The sequence below is a fragment of the Nyctereutes procyonoides genome, unplaced genomic scaffold (genome assembly GCF_905146905.1).
Source record: "Nyctereutes procyonoides isolate TBG_1078 unplaced genomic scaffold, NYPRO_anot_genome, whole genome shotgun sequence".
Lineage (NCBI taxonomy): Eukaryota > Metazoa > Chordata > Mammalia > Carnivora > Canidae > Nyctereutes > Nyctereutes procyonoides.
Genome location: NW_026575124.1, coordinates 744,730 through 758,255, shown reverse-complemented (window position 1 = coordinate 758,255; position 13,526 = coordinate 744,730). Strand labels below are relative to the sequence as shown.

Here is a 13,526-nt window from a genome sequence, read left to right as displayed (position 1 = left end):
CCCCCCAGTAGATTCTCTACTCTTCAGTCCTAAGATAGGAGAGATGGTATCTGTGGGGCCCCACATTTAGGAACTAAGAGGAAGCAAAATACAAACACCTCCCTTCAAACAGCCCTCACACACATACACGCACAAAGACAACACACAATCCACAGTCCCACTCACCCAGAAACACACAAGGCCAGGGCCCCACGGCCTCGCCACACTTGCCAGCACTGTCACAATGCACAGACCCAGAGCCTACCACTCCGTTGGAAGAACCGCCCCGCCCCCGCATCTTCCCCACAGTTGATATGTCACATTGGAGTCCGAACACGGACCTGGGTGTCTCTCTGCAGCGCGCCATTTACATTTCTCTCTCGATCTGTCAACCTGTCTCGGCTGCTGTCTCTCTCTCTCTGTCTCTGTCTCTCCCTCTCCCCCTCTGGGCCTGTCAGTCTCTTCTCGAAGCTTTGTCTCTGTCTCTGCGTCTCTATCTGGTTTTCTGTCTCTCTGATTTCTCTGTCGTTCCTTCTTTGCTTTCCTGTCTGTTTCCTGCTCACTCCCCCAGGCTGATCTGATTTCCCTCTCGTTCCCTCACTCTCTCCGCTGCTCTGCGCCCCCCAACATCGGGGGTCGAGGTTGGGGGTGGCTGGAAATTTGCCTTTTCCAGTTCAGGCCAACATGTACTCGTTGAAGCCTTTACCGTTTGTTATTGGGTCACGGCACTGAGGGGAGTGCGGTGGTGAATTTCTATCTTTTATCCCCCTTCTTGTTTGTTTGTGGGCTTTTCTTTTGGTGAGGGGGCCGCTTTTTAGCTCTGGAATCCACCTCTGTCTCCTTTCTGTGTGTATATCTCGACCCCTTTTTATCCCATATCTATATCCGGCTTCCTCCGGGCTCTGGGAACACCAAACTCAGGGTGGGGTGAAAGTAAGGATAGGGTAGGGGCAATGAATCCCTGCAGAATCGTCTCGGAACAGGCAGGAACCGAGAAGCTGGGGGGGTGGCGGGGGGGATGCGGGGGGGGGGGGCTCCGCCTGCCCCGCCCCCGCGCTTCCCACTCTGGGCGCCAGGGGTCGCTCCGCCCCGGGCCGCTTATAGAGGCTCCCGCCGCGCAGCGGCTCACACCACCCGCACTGCCGCCGGGGAGGGAGGGGAGGAAGGTTAGGGACGCAGAGAGGGAGCGCGCTCGCTGGAGAGAGACGCGGGGCCGGGGCTCCAGCAGGGGCTGGGGCCGCGGCCGGGGTGGAAAGGTGCGTCAGTGCTCGCCGAGAGCCGAGCCGGAGCGCAAACCTCCCAGGAGGTCGCGTCCGGTGGGCGCCACCCGCAGCGCCGAGCCCGGGACGTCCAGAGCGCTGAGTAGTCCCCCGCGCCGGCCGGCCGGGGGCGATCCGTCTGGGTAGCCGGGGACCCAGCGCCGCCATCCTGGAGAGAGCAGCTGCCCGGAGAGCAGGCATCCTAGGTCCGTGAGAAGCCCGCCGTCCGCGAAGCCGCGGATCCCAGGCGCCCGGGAACGTTAGGCTGAACAGGAGGGTAATAGAGGACCACGGGTTCGAGCCGTCGGGAGCCCCCTGGCCCAACTCACCGCGGGAACCTCCGCCTTGACGGAAGGTTTGGGGAACGGCACCGCTGAGGCGGGAGCCCGCAGGGGCGGGGGGGCCCGGGCGCAGCCGTCGGGGGGGGCCCGACCCAGGCCCGAGCCCGGCCACCGCCTCCGGGGCCCGCGGAGAGCCCCGGGCCTCCGCCGCCATTGCGCCCAAGAGTGAGGAGGACCTGCTGGCCCTGGCCGCGTCGCGGCTGAGCCGCCGCAAGCGGGTGGCGGGCGCGGCCGTCGGGGTGGCCATGGTGCTGCTGCTGCTGGTGGCCATTCCGCTGCTGGTGCACAGCTCCCGCGGGCCGGCGCACTACGAGATGCTGGGTCGCTGCCGCATGGTGTGCGACCCCCACGGGCCGCGAGGCCCCGGACCCGACGGCGCTCCCGCCTCCGTGCCCCCCTTCCCTCCCGGCGCCAAGGGAGAGGTGGGCCGGCGCGGCAAGGCAGGTCTGCGAGGGCCCCCGGGCCCCCCCGGGCCCAGAGGGCCTCCGGGAGAGCCGGGCAGGCCGGGTCCCCCGGGTCCTCCCGGCCCGGGCCCCGGCGGGGTGGCGCCCCCTGCCGGCTACGTGCCTCGCATCGCCTTCTACGCGGGCCTGCGGCGGCCGCACGAAGGTTACGAGGTGTTGCGCTTCGACGACGTGGTGACCAACGTCGGGAACGCTTACGAGGCGGCCAGCGGCAAGTTCACCTGCCCCATGCCGGGGGTCTACTTCTTCGCTTACCATGTGCTCATGCGCGGCGGTGACGGCACCAGCATGTGGGCCGACCTGATGAAGAACGGACAGGTGAGGTGCCCTCCCCCCGCCCGGCCCCGCGCAGACCCGGGAGCCTCCAAATCTCCCTGCACTCGTTACGCTGGAGGGCTGCGTTCGAATCCCTCCCCTAACGGCGTCACTGAGTCCAGAAAGGCCGGGCTGCCAAGATCGTAGAAATCGGTTCATTTAGCCGATTTGGAGGAGGAGGAATTGGGACCAGAGACAGGAAATGACCTGCCCAGGGTCTCCGGAGCCTTAGGAATGGTGTCAGAATCAGAATTGGGGACTCAGAGCTTAACGCCTCTACAGCTGCCAACCTCACATCCAACTATAGGCAGCCCCACACCAAAACTTCTTTGCTGTCTCACCCTGCCAGTTAGCGTCTTTTCTCCTCCTGTCTTGGCCCACCCTCATTTCTGAGGCAGCCCTCCTGGCTTTTGGGTTCCTCAGCATCATGATGGGCGAGTTACCTGGAGTCTGGCTCCTTTGAATTAGAATGGAATCCAGGTCTCTGGCACTGGGCAGTCCGCAGCTGTTCTCATGTGGGGGCTTGGATTTTCGAGTAAAGGGTAAAAAAGAAAAAAAAGGGGGGGTAAAAAAGACAACACTCGCCCAGCGGCCGGGACCAATACCAGAGCTGGCCTTACCCTTAGCTAATACTGAGTAGGGAGGCAGAGGTGGAAATCGTGTGGCAGTTCACCGGCCAGACAGGCGGCGTGATGAAAGGGGTTTGGAGGGGGGAAGAGGCAAAGGACAGATAAAGTGGAAGCTTTGGACTAGTTCCAGAGGCCCCACGTCTTCCCTGGCAACCTCTGGCTTCTGGTCAGAGTTGTAGTCACTGCCACCTTGGCTTGGGGGAATAGCTCCAAGGACTCAGTTGGAGGACTGGGACCCGCAGAGAGGGAAGGGGAGGCCGCAGGGCTGGGAGTTGGGGGAGGCGCTTGGGCCCCACAAGCCGCAGGGTGTAAGATTGGGGCAAAGTGGTGACCTCTGAATGCCTGGCAGGGTGGGGTGGTGTTGACCGTGGCACATCAGGCCTGCTGGTCCTGGAGGTCCGAACCCTGGCTCTGCTATGGCTGCAGCACGCTCCTGCTCCAGGACTAGCAGGCACTGCATTGGGGTCTCCTCCCAGTAGGGCCGCCCCCCAGGAACCCAAGGAAAGAGAGTGTGCGTGTCTGTATGGGAGAGCTGTATTCGTGTAAGGGAGCGTGTGCGTGATGCGAGTGTGTCTGTGGGTGCCGGGTGCGAAGGTGTGAGAATAGAGCAGTGTCTGTGTGCATGTGGCACTGAGTAGGTGTGTGTGGTCTATGCAGGGCATCTGAGCAGGAGGAGGGGGCGAGTGTCTATCTAGACTGTGCCGGTTCCTGAGGGGGCGGGGGCGGCGCAGCTCCCCACTCTGTATTCCGCGGCGCGGGCGCTGCGGCCCTGGGGACGGTAAATAGTGATTAGAATAATGATGAATAATTAATGAGTTAATAACCAGCCCCCGCGGGACGGGAAGAGGAGGGGTGGGGAAGGGGCTGGAGGCCGGAGGAGACCAGCAGAGAGGCCAGAGGGAAGAAGGGGTTACCTGTTGGGGAGGAAGGCGACCTCCATGTCGTGGCGCCAGTGGGCGCTGGAAGGGGAAAGGGCACCCAGAGGCCAGAATGCATCATTGCACCTTGCCGTGGCCCGCACCCTTGCTTGCCTACTACAGACACACCTGTGCCCTATCACTGAGGGAAGGGAATGAAAGTTTAGGAGGTCAGAGCGGGTTCAGAAATCTCAGAAATTATCCCACAGGCTAATCTTATTGTTCAAGTGATGACAGCAAACGCTGTATAGGGTTTTTTAGGCGCAAAGCGCTGTTCTGACACCCTTCACGTATAGTAACTCATTCAGTCCCGACGACCGACGACCGTATGCGGTCGGCTCCATCCTTACCTCCCAGCTTGCCGAGTCGCACAGCTAGTGAAGGGCAGGGCCTGGCTCAGCGCCCCGCTGCCTCCGGTCCTCCCAGCCCCTGCAGCCTGCTACCCTGGCGCCGCCTCCGCCGAAGCCCCCGCCACCCCAGTCCCGCCCAGGGCGTGAGCGGCCCGTCCGGTTCTCCCCGCTAGGTCCGGGCCAGCGCCATTGCTCAGGACGCCGACCAGAACTACGACTACGCCAGCAACAGCGTCATCCTGCACCTGGACGTGGGCGACGAAGTCTTCATCAAGCTGGACGGCGGGAAGGTGCACGGCGGCAACACCAACAAGTACAGCACCTTCTCCGGCTTCATCATCTACCCGGACTGAGCAGGGCCCCACCCCCCGCGCCCCCGTCGCCCCCCGCCCTCGCTCCCCTCGTCACCCGCCTTCAGCCGACCCCACCCAAGGCGCCACCCGGTCCTTCGAGAGCCTGGCGGTGGGGCGGACCCTCCCGCTCCCGGAGGCGGCCTTGCTGGGGGGACTCCCCGCGCTCCGGAGTCGGAGCGGCTGGGGCAGGGGGAGCAGAGCGGCCCGGGAAGGGACCCCGGCGTCCGAGCGAGCGCGCGCCTGGGCGAGCCGGGCGGAGAGGGGCGGGGGTCGGGCCCCCCTACCGCCGGGAGCTGGGGAACAGCTCCACTGCCCGGAGCTGCAAGCGGAAAGCAAGCCCTGGCAGTATTTGGTGGTGGTCGTGTGGTGTGTGTGTGCGTGTGCGCGCGCGTGTGCAGTTGGAAGCGCTGGGGGGGGGGGGTGGAGAGCAGAAACAGGAGCCCATCTAGGTGGGAGGAGAGGAAACATCTGGCTGGCGCTGGTCCTCTGTCACCACTACTTTCTCTTACCATCCTCTCCTCCCTTCATCTCCGATTTCGGGCTCCAGGCTCTGGCCTAGCAGCCTTCCTGTGAACTGGAGGGACCAGTGAATTCTTTCCTAGCATTTGAAACGCATTCTGTACAGTCCCCATTTCACCCCCATCCTGCCTAGGCCCTAGGGCTACAGCTGCTGTGGCCTCTTCCAATAAAGTGAAGTTGGAGAATGTGTGTGCTTCTTAACTGGGTTCAGAGTGGGAGGAAACAGCTGACCCTTTCCCTCACTCCTCTCAAGGACTCTCTCGCCTTACCAGTCTCTCTGCCAGAGGCAAAGGTTTACTTATTCCTGGCAAGGCCTGTCTCTGGGGGGAGAAGAGGAGGGGAGTAGCCCAGGGCTTCTACTCTGATATGGAAAGGGAGGAGTATCAGCTTCAGGAGAGCTTTGAGGCCTGTGCTGTAGGGAGACGCCAGCCAGAATGACATGAACAAGGGAGGATTCCAGAGATAGGGGTCTGGTGCTTCTGCTTTAGGCGTGATGCGGGGGAGTTGTGAAAAGAGGACCCTAGGGGATGAGGGCCGTTGCTGATGGCTCCTGGGAGTGGCATTGATCTCAAAAAGCAAGAAGAGCAGGTCCTTAAAGGTTCAGATTTGCCACCCCCCACACCCCCGCGCACACACACACACACACACACAGTCACAGAGCTTGCTGAGGGTGGGGTGGGCAGGAGTGGGATGTCCCTTTAGGACAGCTCCTGGGGAATCCGGAGAGCCGAGGGCCTGCTTCTAAGCTGGGGGACACTGCCACCGTGTGGGCAGCTGGAGAGCAACAGCTCCGGCTGACCTAGATCAGCCCAGAGGGAAACTGACATTTGGACACTTTAGAAACTTTATTGAAGGATAAAGGGTATCAGCTCCCAGTCTCCTGGGGTGGACAATAAATAAAGGCTAAAAAGGAAGGGGCAAGGCAGGGCAGGAGGTGGATGCATCATGACAGAGAGTCCTGTGGGGCAGCAGGACCAACTGGAATAAAACACTGGAGAGGGAGAAGACTGTCAGCGCAGCAATCCTTGAACTGTAGCCAACCCTTCCCCACTGACCTCTGCAAAGAAGTAGAGGCCGGTGCCGCCTCCCCCACCCCCACCCCCGCCTCTGCCCCCCTGCCCAGGCCTCCTCCCCCTCCCCCAAACCACCGTGTTTTCTGGAGGTGCGCTGGGCAGGCACAGCCTGGCTACGGACAGGGGTGCTCACCAGGGCATCCTGCCATTCAAGCAGCGTGGCCACAGGGTTGGTGCAGACCCGGGGGGAGCCTGAGGGTGGGGCTCGGCTGGTGTAGAAGGCACATTCATCATCCAGGCGGGCCTCGTGGAAGCAGTGGATGGCAGTCAGACATGCTTTGAGGCGCTGCCTCAGGGCCAGGGTTCGAGGGGCAAGACTGCTGGGACCTGAGGGCCGAAGGCCAAGGAGACTTCAGGGCAGGCTCTGGAGTCCTATACTCCCACCATCTACTGCCCTCTCCCACTCCCCCAACCAGGGGCCAAGACAATTAGGAGCACATTAGAGCTGGAGGTGCAACTCCTCCCTTCTTTCTGAAAGAGTGCCAGGCTGGGGGGGGGGGGGAGCGAGGGCAGGTGGAGGAAAGAAATGCCTGGAACCACCTGGTGCAAGGAAGGGGCCCCGCTCCCAGTGAGAGATGAGGATCTCCTTTGTTCACAAGCCCTTCTGACCAACTCCTTACCTGCCTGGCCTGTTGGCGGCCTCAGAGACTGGAGTGAGTGAATAGGGGGGCTGGCACAAAGTGGGCGTTGGGAGGAGAAGGTCAGGCTGGTGGTGGCTGGAGTCCACTGCCGGCAGCAAGGCTGTGGGCTGGCCTCTGGACTTCTAGGTTCCAGGGGGCCGGCCTCTGATGCCCCAGGCTCTATCCTAGGGGAGGCCTCTAGGAGTCCAATCTGCCTGTGGGAGTCTACCTGAAGGCATCCAGGCTCTACTGGAGGGCAGGGCTCTGATACCTCAGGCTCTTCCTGGGCAGAGGGTCCTGGCATCCCAGGCTCCCTCCTATGGCTGGACTCTGGGGGCCCTGGCTCTGCTGGAGGGCAGGACTGAGCTATCTCCAGCTTTGCTTCCGGGCAGGGCTGTGGTTCCTCACACTCCTCTGGAAGGCAGGGCTCTGGTAGTTCAGAGTGCTGTGACAGTCCAGGAAGGTGTAAGTCCCCTGCATTATGCTCCAGGGCATTCAGGGTTCTAGAAACCTCAGCCAGCAGGGGCTGAAGTTCAACCATATCCAGAGAGGAGCCTCCATTATGGGGGGCACACTTGTCCCCAGCAAGCCCTTCTACCTCCTGTCGCAACAGCTGCTGCAGGATATTGATGCGCTGTGGGTAGGAGAAGAGTACACAGGGTGATGTCAAGGTGTTTGGGTTCCACTGTCTGCCCACACGGTCCTGTTCCCGCACTCTCCTCTCCGCCTGTGTCCTCTTCCCAGCTCTGTCACTGCTGATCAGCCAAGTCAAGGCTGTCACCCACACGGACGCACCTGCAGCTTCAGCTCTTGGAGCGTGGGGGTTGTACCAGGGTGGGGTCCAGGAGGAGTTGCCACAGGAGGGTTCCCAGGCCCCTCCTGCACCTTCCTACAGCTCTCCTGGTCAAATAACCGGACTGCAATCTGCTCCTGCCACATGGGAGGACAGGGGTTCTGTGAGGAAGCCAGTCCAGGGCAGGAAGAGGATCAATCTGATGCCACCCTCAGGAGGAAGGGGTCAGGTTAGCCGAGAGGCCCTGAACGTAGATTAGGAGAGCCGGCAGAGGAGCAGGCTGGGTTGGGGGGCTTCCAAGAGAGCCCACCTGCCTCCGATTGCTGGGCTCAGGCCAACAGGACCCAGCGAAGGATGCCAGCAGGGAAAGGCTTCAGGCACTTACCCAGGGCAGGGCAGGCTCTTCAGGACATGACTGAGGGGACAGGCCAGTCAAACACGGGGCCTGGGACAGAAGTGAGACGGCATCACTCTCCCCACCCATCCATTCCCTTCCTCCCTGCCCACCCGGGGCCAGGAGGTCAGCTACTTCCCTGCTCCCTCTTACCTGTTGAACTCTGGGGCCCGACAGGATAGGCGTGAACTGGGTTTGGGGACGAATGGCAAGACTCCGCAACACTGAATACGAGGTCTGGGGAGAGAGAAGGATGGCTGAGCGGGAGCAAAACCCAGACCTGGCAGGGATCCCAGCCAGACTATTGTGCCCTCGCCCAGCCCCCAGGAGTGGTGGATACAAACTAAAACGGAAGGGCCAGGAGAGGGTATGCGCTGAGCCCGTCCAAAGGGCGATGGATGGCTGAAGGAAGGTGGCCCCCCATGGCCAGGGGAGGGTATCAGGTGGGAGGCACTGGTGTCCTGTGGGGAGGAACAAGGTAGAAGAGTGATCACCGCCCTCTGCATTCCTAGTCTCCTCATTAGGGCAGCCAGGGTGATTCTTTGAAGACTCAAATCCTGCCTCTCCCCCGTTCATCGCCCCTCCCAGCATCGCCCCTCCCAGCGGAAGGCCACGCATTTCAAATAAAAGCCAAGGCCTCATGCGGGTTTATAAATCCTAATGGAATCTGATCTTGCCATCACCCTAAGCTCACTTCCTGCTGTCCTCCTTATTCTGCTCCAGCCTGGCTGGGGTCTCCTTTCTGCTGATCCTTAAACACACGAGGCACATTCTCATGTCAGGGCCTTTGCATCTGCAATTCCCTTGGCCTGGACCCTTCTTTCCCCAGATCTCTGCACAGTTCACCTCCCCAACTCCTTTCAGTCTTCACTTAAATGTCGTCTTCTCAGTAAGATTTCCCTGACCAATCTATTTGAAATCAAAATACCCCCTCCCCTACATCCCAACCCCCTTCGGTGTCTACTTTTTTTTTTTTTTTTAATTCATCAGCACCTAACACGCTATATATTTTACATACAGGCTTATTTTTTTGTCTCTCCCTTCTAGAATGTGAATTTATTTACTACTATATATCTAGAACCTAGAGTACCGCTTGGCACACAGTAACTGGTCGATAAACACTTGTAGAGTCAATGAATGTCAGATCCGCCTCACTCTCTGCACTGATCTGATGCGTGATACAAATCTATACCAGACCATGACCTCTTAGCCCCAGGTTCCAGACAGCTGGTAAACAGAGGCTAGTCCTACTCTGGACAGACCTTGGGCCCATGGGGCAAACACAGACTCAATTAACATCCCAAGGCCCACCCACAATCCTCTGGTGCTGGCTGGTGCCAGAGAATTCCCCCAAACATCTCCCCTGCCACCTCCCCATCCCAGAAGGGTCACATCTCACCCCGGTGCGGGTTCTCTCTCTTAATGGTACCCGTTTGGCCAGACCTAGGGGGCCCCCTCCTCCTTCATCTGAGCGAGTAACAACTTCATGTTCTCCTTCAGGAAGAGAGGGAGCTAGAAGGAGACAGGAAGTTTGCTGTAGTGCTAGAACACACACCACTGTCTGGCACAGGGTTTTGCAACCTCCAGAGAGGGTATGCCAGTTTGACAGCCCCCACTGTACCATCGAGGTGGGGACCCATCCAGCATCCCCTTGGAGCCCAGCACTATCTCAGTAATCACTTATTAATCAGAACGCCCCAAGTGGGCTAAGGGGGTGATGAGGGTCCTTAGGGCTGAGAACAGAACAGTGAGTGGAAGGTAAATCTTATAGAAAGTGGCAGAGAAAGGGTTGAAGTGGGGACCACCTCCTTTGACACAAGTGCAACGGGGCAACCTCTAGCCTATCAGGATCCCTTCCTTTGTGGCTCCTTCCGACATGGCCTTCCCCTCGTGCAGCCTTCCCCAGCTGCTGAGCTTTCTCCTGTCTTGCTCCCAACTTTAGGCAGTCCACCTACTCCTGTCTTCTTCCCATGGCCGGACACACTCACCAGGCTGGACTGGGGTCTCCAGGAGCAATCCTGAGGTCTGGCTCACCGAAGTCCTGATGACAATAAGGACAGCAACTAGCAGTCACTGAGTACCAAGTATGAGCTGGGCACTTTGCTAAGTGCTTTACAAACATCATCTCATGTAAGTCTTTGTGCAACAATCTCTAACAATAACAAGAATTATCCTCATCTGACAGATGAAAGAACCTGAAACCTGGGGGGTAAGGCAAGCTTACACTAGTAAGTGCTGAGAATTAGGAGTCAAACCCAAATCCCATTCATTGCCATCATCTATGCTCTAGCCACTAAACAAAAGAGATAGCATTTCTCATTTCTGTTTCTTCTTCCCCCACAACCTGAAAAAACTGATGTCATACCGAAGGTTGGCCATAGAGGCCTGAACCCTATTCCAAGGGTTCAGCCTGGGCAGACACATATTTCCCCCTTCCCCTCCTGGGTTGCTAGGAAGTCCTAAAGCTACTGGAAAGAACCCTGAATCAGACACTGGATCATTCTCTTCCAAATGATCCTTTCCCCCCTCACCGGCTGCTGCCACCTGTCACTCTTCTCAGCTCCTGGAAACTGGGGTGAGTAGAGGGATGAAAGGAAGGTCCTGAAGGTGGAATCTGACCCACGGGAGCAAGAGGAAAAAAGCAGAGTCAGAGGTGGGCTCTGAAGCTTCAGGCCTCACCATCAGCCCCATCAGCCTCCACAACCCCTCTGGCTCGTCAGGAGGTATCTTCCCTCCTAAGGCCCAGTTTTGTCCCAGGGAGGAGCTCCCAGAAGCACTGAGCATCATCAGCTCCTCAAGGGCACTCACCAGAGCCTCTAGCCTCTGAGAACACAAGGTCCGGCTGCGAGGTCCTGGTCCCTCCAGCCTCGAGAAGCAGGAAGCCCTGGTAGGGTCCAGTCGGTGGGCAGGGGTTCTAGGGGCTAAATATGCAGAAGCCCGGGCACCCTGACACCACAAAAGAGGCTATTAGCCCAAGCTCAGGACTCCCTCCTTGGCCCACACCAGCCACTGTTCTGTCCTCAGCCCTAAGGACCTCTATCCTTCCTCATAGCCTATTTTATTACCTGGCCCCTACGGGTGGTGCCTCCTTGGCTCCCTCGAATCAGTATTCTCTGAGCCAGACTTGGCTGATGCCCCAGAAGACAACTCTTCACCCCCTCACCTGACAGGATGGTGGCCAGGGCTGCAGGGTCAGCCACAAACTCTACAGTCCCTGGAGCCTCTGCAAGAGAAGAGAAGGAAAGGTGAAAAGGAACAGGAAGGAGGAAGGCTGAAGAGTCAGCAGTCACCTTGTGGTGCAAGAGTGAGCTGAAGAGACTCATATTATTGAACTCAGTTCACCAAGTTCATGGAACTTTATGTAAGACACGATCCTAGGCACTGGGGCTCAGAGAGGAATGAGAAACCCCCCAGCCTCGGGAAGTTACCAACAAACTAGAGTGAGGTGACAGGCTCAAGCCAAAGCATGGATGGATGTGTTATAAAAGAAGTATTGCCAAGTATTAGAACACAGAGCAAATGATTGTGACTAAGGGGGCTGGAAGGGCTCTAGGAGAGATGACATTTTGCTAAAGGAAAGAGAGGGCTTCCAGGAGTAGACAGTTTACCAGGAGCAGCATGCAGGATTCAGAGCAGGCAGGAGACCAGGTTAGTGGAAAGCTCCCAAATCCCACTGGAAGCATCATCCCCTTCCCCCACATCCACACAAGGAGACTGTGTTTTCAAGCCTCCAAAGGGTACCTGTCTGGGGAGGAGGCTTAGGCCCCACATTCTGTCCCCCAGGGCTAGGCCTCAGTTCCTCCAAGGGGTTCCGGAGCTGAGTGCTCCCCAGTGATCTCTCTGATTTCTCTGTTTGATGTGTGACTTTCGGCCTGGGGCCTGCTGAGTCGACAGGGCATTGAATACTGAGCTTCTGCACCAATCTCTGGGGGAGGGGAGGACAAAAGGCTGGGGCTCAGCTTTGGGGCGCATTGGTGGCATGAGCTGTCTCCTTGCAGCTACTGTCTTCACCCACAGACCCCCTCTTACCTTTGGATCTTGGTTCTCCTGGTCCAGGACGCAGGATTTGACTGTGGGGAGAGGCGGGCGTCTCTGAGAGCGTACGGGAATCTTGCTAGGGGTGGGAGATACGCCCCTGGGGAGCGGATCCTTCGTGGCTTGGAGGGTGGGCATGACTGCTACAGCTGAGATGGGGAGGGAAACAGGACCTCAGGTCAAAGGTCAGCCAGTTCGAAGCATCAGTTCCGACCTTCCTGAAGCTCCCACCTCCGCCCAAACCCATGCGCCCAGAAGACCCGATGCTCCAAGGCCGCTGCAGGAAGCCGCTCCCTCCAGATACCCCGACTCTACTCTTCGGCTCCAGGACCCCGAGCCGCCTCTCCTCCCTATGAGCCCCGCAGCCCCCATTCCCTCTACGATCTCCATGCCGCACCTTCCTCGGAGCCACCGCGGCTCACCCCGATTTCATTCGCTCTTTCTTGACTGGCTTCAGCAGCAGCTACTTCCCCAGTTTGTAAAATACGCCAAGCCCCTGATTGGCTCTTCTGCGCTCCCCGGAGGCGCGTGACACCTGGCTGAGCTGCCCAATCCACGGGCTCCGGAGGCGGGGCCAGAAGAAGGACTGGTGGTCGAGCCGTTCTCCGGCCAGGAAAAAACTGACCCGACTCAGCCAACCAATCGGAGAGCGGAGCGCGGGGAGGGGGCGGGAAAAGAGAAAAGGGGCGGGCATTCTGAGGTTGGGAAGGCGTGGCTCTCCGAGTCCCGGCCACAACGGGCGCTGCCAACTCTCGCGAGGTCTCGGGACTGCTCGGAGCAGGAGCGGTCCAGGCTGTGCGGGATGGGCGGGCGGTGCTGGGGGAGGCCGAGGGCGCCGGCGGCGGGCGCGACCCCACACCCGACTGACCCGAGCGCGGCGCGAGCTCAGGGGACGCAGCTCCAGACGCGTAGAGGAAACGTCTTTTCCATTTGGTGCCTGGGAGGAGGAAGCGCCTCCAAACGGGCGGAGAGGGCTGGGGGCAATAGAGCTGAGCCCAACGACGATAAACCATCTTTGGGGCACTTGGGGGGGCTCAACCGCTTAAGCTTCCGACTCTTGACTTTGGCCCAGGTCACGATCTCAGGGTGGCGAGATCCAGCCCCACGTGGGGCTCTGCACCGAGGGGAGAGTCCCCTTGAGATTCCTTTCTCTCCCTCTCTCTGCTTCCCCCCAACCTGATTCTCCCTCCCTCTCTCTCTCTCTCTAGTAAATAAATAAATCTCTAAAAATAATAATAACAGGGCAGCCCGGGTGGCTCAGCGGTTTAGCCCCTGCCTTCAGCCCAGGGCGTGATCCAGGAGACCCGGGATCGAGTCCCACATCGGGCCCCCTGCATGGAGCCTGCTTCTCCCTCTGCCTGTGTCTCTGCCTCTCTCTCTTTGTGTCTCTCATGAATAAATAAATAAAATCTTTAAAAATAATAATAAATAGGGACGGCTGGGTGGCCCAGTCGTTGATCATCAACCTTTGGCTCAGGTCGTGAT

At 59.2% G+C, this 13,526-nt stretch overlaps 2 protein-coding genes across 2 annotated transcripts; one reads left to right on the top strand and one right to left on the bottom strand.

Annotated features, from left to right (window-relative positions):
* The first annotated feature begins 1,824 nt into the window (after nt 1-1,824).
* Nucleotides 1,825-4,607, top strand: C1QL4 (complement C1q like 4). Its single transcript, XM_055336865.1, has 2 exons — nt 1,825-2,361; nt 4,428-4,607. The coding sequence occupies exons 1-2, from the start codon at nt 1,825-1,827 to the stop codon at nt 4,605-4,607; spliced, it is 717 nt and encodes a 238-aa protein (XP_055192840.1).
* Nucleotides 4,608-5,959: 1,352 nt separating this feature from the next.
* On the bottom strand, nt 5,960-12,498 carry TROAP (trophinin associated protein). Its single transcript, XM_055337002.1, has 15 exons — nt 12,439-12,498; nt 12,036-12,190; nt 11,748-11,931; nt 11,072-11,229; nt 10,815-10,952; nt 10,538-10,620; nt 9,995-10,047; nt 9,406-9,518; nt 8,351-8,467; nt 8,160-8,243; nt 7,998-8,057; nt 7,615-7,749; nt 6,820-7,453; nt 6,333-6,526; nt 5,960-6,117 (listed from the first exon to the last, which is right to left on the bottom strand). The coding sequence occupies exons 2-15, from the start codon at nt 12,177-12,179 to the stop codon at nt 6,070-6,072; spliced, it is 2,145 nt and encodes a 714-aa protein (XP_055192977.1). The 5' UTR covers nt 12,180-12,190; nt 12,439-12,498; the 3' UTR covers nt 5,960-6,069.
* Between the last annotated feature and the right edge of the window lie 1,028 nt (nt 12,499-13,526).